The 4,867-nt window shown below is 36.0% G+C and overlaps 1 protein-coding gene across 1 annotated transcript in view; it reads left to right on the forward strand.

Moving 5' to 3' along the window:
- Positions 1-4,434, forward strand: part of LOC135226188 (hemicentin-2-like) — a 207,998-nt gene extending 203,564 nt beyond the window's left edge. The window contains exon 15 of the mRNA XM_064265631.1: positions 4,261-4,434. Coding sequence (XP_064121701.1) covers positions 4,261-4,434 — 174 coding nt within the window. The remainder of the gene's footprint in view (positions 1-4,260) is intronic.
- The last annotated feature ends 433 nt before the right edge of the window (positions 4,435-4,867 follow it).

Consider the following 4,867-nt stretch of genomic DNA (forward strand, 5'->3'; position numbering starts at 1 on the left):
TCTAAGGTCATCAAATCAGACACGGAACTTACAAAAAATATCAGATAACCCTCAGTAATTAATCACATAACTAACATTAGTTTAGCTATAACACTAGGCAAAGTCAACATAGTCAGTACACCAGTTAAGTCACCATATTCAATACCCCTTATCTCAGATAAGTTCCCATTTCTCCAGATCAATTCCCCTTGTCCAGAACAATTCCCCTTGTCCAGAATCACCTGTTAGAAGACATAAAAGAGGGATTTGCTAAGATATGTTTAATATATCGTTGAAATGTGTATATATATATATATTATATATATATATATATATATATATATATATATATATATATATATATATATATATATATATATATATATATATATATGTTACATAAAAGAGGGATTTGCTAAGACATGTTTAATATATCATTGCAATGTGTTGTACTATGGGTTTCTTAGAGTGTAGAGAGTCATCATTTAACTTCCTTAGAGACAGAGTGTTCGAGGTGACTAGCTTTGAGAATGCTGATGTGTCTTTTTGCTGTATGTGCAGATCTGTGCATGTCCTGTTGCTACTAGCAATCGCAGAGATGACTTTGAAACTGTTTACAAGCAGTTTATGGCTGTGGACAGTGTGTGTTAGTTCATGCGTATGGCAAGCTTTTCCCCCTACATATGAGAGTGTTAAGTAACCATGATGGATAGATTTGTGCAAGAGAGCGAGGAGACAGGATGGCTTCTTCGAACAGTGTCTTTGTTGTTAAGTGATAGTGCATACTGTGTTAAATGGGTAAGCATATTCTATTTAGGCCAAAAGGTGTGGCTAGATTGTATTTGAATATCTATTTCAGAGATGTTCCATTTATGTGATCTTTTGATTTTAATCTTATGCTTATCTGGGTGTTCTCCTGTCTTCTAACAGGCAATTCTGGACAAGGGGAATTGATCTGAAGAAATGGGAACTGATCTGAGATAAGGGGTATTGAATATGGTGACTTAACTGGTGTACTGACTATGTTGACTTTGCCTAGTGTTATGGCTGAACTAATGTTAGTTTATATATTTATATATATATCTATATATATATATATATATATATATATATATATATATATTATATATATATTATATATATACATACATACATACATACATACATACATACATATATGTATATATATATATATATATATAGATAGATATATATATATATATATATATATATATATATATATATATATATATATATATATATATATATATATATATATATAATATATTATATATATATATATATATATATCTATATCTATCTATCTATATATATATATATATATATATACTATATATATATATATATATATATATATATATATATATTACTGTGTTGGTGCATGAGTGTGTATGTTTGTGGGTAACACGGTAATAACGAAAACACTGAAGCCTTACCAGTGTTTGTTTACACCCGATGTATTCGCTCTGAGTAGTAGTCGTATAAATCATATATATCAGTCTCTATGGTTTCTTTCTTCGCGCCAAGACATTGCTTCTCTCTCTCTCTCTCTCTCTCTCATCTCTCGTCTCTCATCTCTCGCTCTCTCTCTTGTTTGGGTACTATTTCGATACATGTTCTCTTCAGTTCAAATGAAGTTCCCATCTTCCGTTTGTGAAACACCGACCAAGCAACTTCTCTCTACGTTGTGGCCATTCCATAGTTTGTCTCTTACACCTTCAGTGTTCCCCGGCTTACAATCTTCGATGCTGTAAGAAGTGGGCATTTGTGGTCAAAACTCCCACTTTATTCCACTGACATCTGAACCAAGAAGAAAATTTGACAAACAATGGTTAAGAAATAAGTATTTTGTATTTCTGTGGTAGGGGAAGGTTTTGGTGGGGTGAAACCGTACCTTATTTTATACATTATTCATTGAATATCCTGCCTCAGAGTTCGATAATTTTCGAGTAAGGATAGTCCGCTGAAAAATTAGTATTATTCCTATGAGGAATCTCTCTCTCTCTCTCTCTCTCTCTCTCTCTCTCTCTCTCTCTCTCTCTCTCTCTCTCTCTCTCCAGTTCTAAAAACATAAATTTCTTTTATGAACCATTTATTTTGTTTGTATGGTGCTTTTACGTTGCATGGAACCAGTGGTTATTCAGCAACGGGACCAACGGCTTTACGTGACTTCCGAACCACGTCGAGAGTGAAATTCTACCACCAGAAATACACACCTCTCACTCCTCAATGGAATGGCCGAGAATCAAACCCGCGACCACCTAGGTGGGACGCAAACATCATACCAACCACGCCACTGAGGCGCTTATGAACCATTCAAGGTCCTGTACCATATCGCTTAACAACATGCATATGATATGTCATAAGTAGCGCCTGTGTTTATTATTTTATGATTATCATATAATCTATTATTTCCCTTCACTTGATACCTAATTTTTCCCCTTAATTTGCTTCTTTTTTTCAATTTTTTACCCACGCTCAATTTTTGCCTCTAATTCGGGAACCCCTTTTCATGGTGTCTGCAGCAGAGCGACGGACAGGGGGAAAAAATCTTTCCTAACTAAGGGGTCCAGTCACCGACATGACCCACCCCTAACAACCGCTCCCCCCCCACCCCCACCCCCATCCCCTCGCCAACCTCCCATCCTCCACCTCCACCAACCCCTGTCACCCGTTAACAAGAAAACGCTGTTTGCAAGTTAAATTCATCTTTAACAGCGATTTCCCGCCAGTTCATACAAATAACATTCTTGTTAGGATGTACCAAAATCGTTTTATCTTGGGCTCCAACACTTCACGTAGGAGTTATTCTTTCAGAGATTTCATTTGTCATTCCCATGTGTAATTTTTTTCTACCACCCAGGTTTAATTTTTTCTACCACCCAGGTTTAAGCGCTTAATGATTTCTCTATATCTAGTGGTGCTGGAAAAAAGAGACAAAAAAAAAAAAAAAAAAAACGGCGTCCACAGGATAAGTCAGGGAGGACATGACCGGACATATACGATACGTTTTGATTCATTATAGTGAGACGTTTTCCATAAACACAGCTAATCTGTATCCTAAACATTGACAGCCTTAAGATATTTTTCATAGATGCCAACATCTATAGAATAAGACTTTACATACAAACATTTTCATTTGCTGCATTGTTGTCAGTGAAACTCATTCAGTGATACCGCATAGCAACTCCCGCTTTCAACTCGAATAAGTTCTCTCTCTCTCTCTCTCTCTCTCTCTCTCTCTCTCTCTCTCTCTCTCTCTTTTTTCTATAATAGTTTGCACTATATTTATTTTAACCGTAACTTGTCATTATGAATTACTATCCGCTTAACTTGTTTTTAAACTGGAATCATTTCCGCATCATATAAGAACAAAAAGATTGCTATATTCGCGAGTTCGCAATGCATAGTACAGTTCAGTGACCTTTATGAGTGCATCTCTGTGTTGTTGCAAAGAATTTCTGAAAATCATAAAAAAATAGATATGATTAGCATTCATATATATCCATTTTTGTTCAAATAGAACCCTGATATGAATCTCATAAGTTTAATTAAAGGAGTTTCAAATCTGACATAAAAATGCTTCGAATGTAAACTTTTTAAAAATCAGCTTCAGGGTCTCATTTTATGGTAGAATCGAGTAATAAACTGCAGGCAATTTAGTATCTCCCCCTCATACTTTTCCTAGTATTATTATCCGATTCTTTCTTATTTAAATTGCTTTTTTAGGGAGCAGATTCAGGAGGGTTAGAGCTGGAAGCTTCTACAGCTTTTTGTACTTAAATTTGAACATTGAGGACTGAAACTAATGTTATCAGTTCTGTATGTATCGAAATCTCCTTGAATAGGGCTTCTGCAGAAATGTAATAATTCAAAAATATGTAAAGATTATAACTATGTTTGATTAATTCGAAATAAAATCAGTGCTAACTCTTCACTGTATTGAATTTTTTTTTATTATGTGCAGCAAAAGTTGTTATTTTTTTTATCCTCCGAGGTGCAAGAGCTAAGTCTGGCACTGGCCACTTTTATTTGATAAAGGAAGACTTTCCTATCATTCCTCCCTTATGGTTTTCAAAAAAAAAAAATAATAATAATAATAATGTTCAAGATTTAGCTAGAAACAAGGAAAGGAATAATCTTTAACCCAAGTTAAGGTATTTATACAAGTTGCCCCTTTCACTTTGGAGGAATCCATTCTCCTTCTTCTTTTGAAAAGCTATCCTCTTCTTCCATTGGTTCTTGGAATATCCCCTGCAGGCATATGAGGAGGAGCCATCCAGGAGAAAGCTTGAAAAGGCCTTGAACACAGGAGAGAGGTCTCAGAAGAACACTAGACCTCAGAGAGGCAAGATCTCTTGCCCTGACCAGACGCCGCCTCCTGGGCCTGCTTTCCATGCTTTGGGAAGCCCAAGTATCTTTTTAAGTCGATAGTGTCCCGACTTGGAGAAGACATCCTCATTAAAAGGTACTGTACAGGAGATTCCATTTCAACCAGAGAATTGTTTTATCTTTGTCTGTATTTCATTTCGTTTTCCAAGGCAAATTGTGCAGTGTTCATCCCCCCCTTCGCCATCTGGGCTCAATTCTGTAATTACTCCCCTGTGATACCAGTAATATTCCCCTAGTGAATTAAAGCCACGAAATAGTTTCTGCTGTGTAAATTTCCTAGTCATTTCATTTCCCCCTGAGTGGCCTTTTTATTGAGAAAAACAGTGAGTAGAGTTCGCCCCACGTGTGCCCTGCCTCATACCTATGCACCTCTAATTGCAGACAAACGTTGTGCCTGGCTATGGTAGAACTTGGAAGTCCTTCAAGCTTGCAATTTTGCTCCTTTGCGCAATTTTCCTAAACACGTGGCCGGACT

This window comes from Macrobrachium nipponense, chromosome 14, assembly GCF_015104395.2.
Source record: "Macrobrachium nipponense isolate FS-2020 chromosome 14, ASM1510439v2, whole genome shotgun sequence".
Classification (NCBI taxonomy): domain Eukaryota; kingdom Metazoa; phylum Arthropoda; class Malacostraca; order Decapoda; family Palaemonidae; genus Macrobrachium; species Macrobrachium nipponense.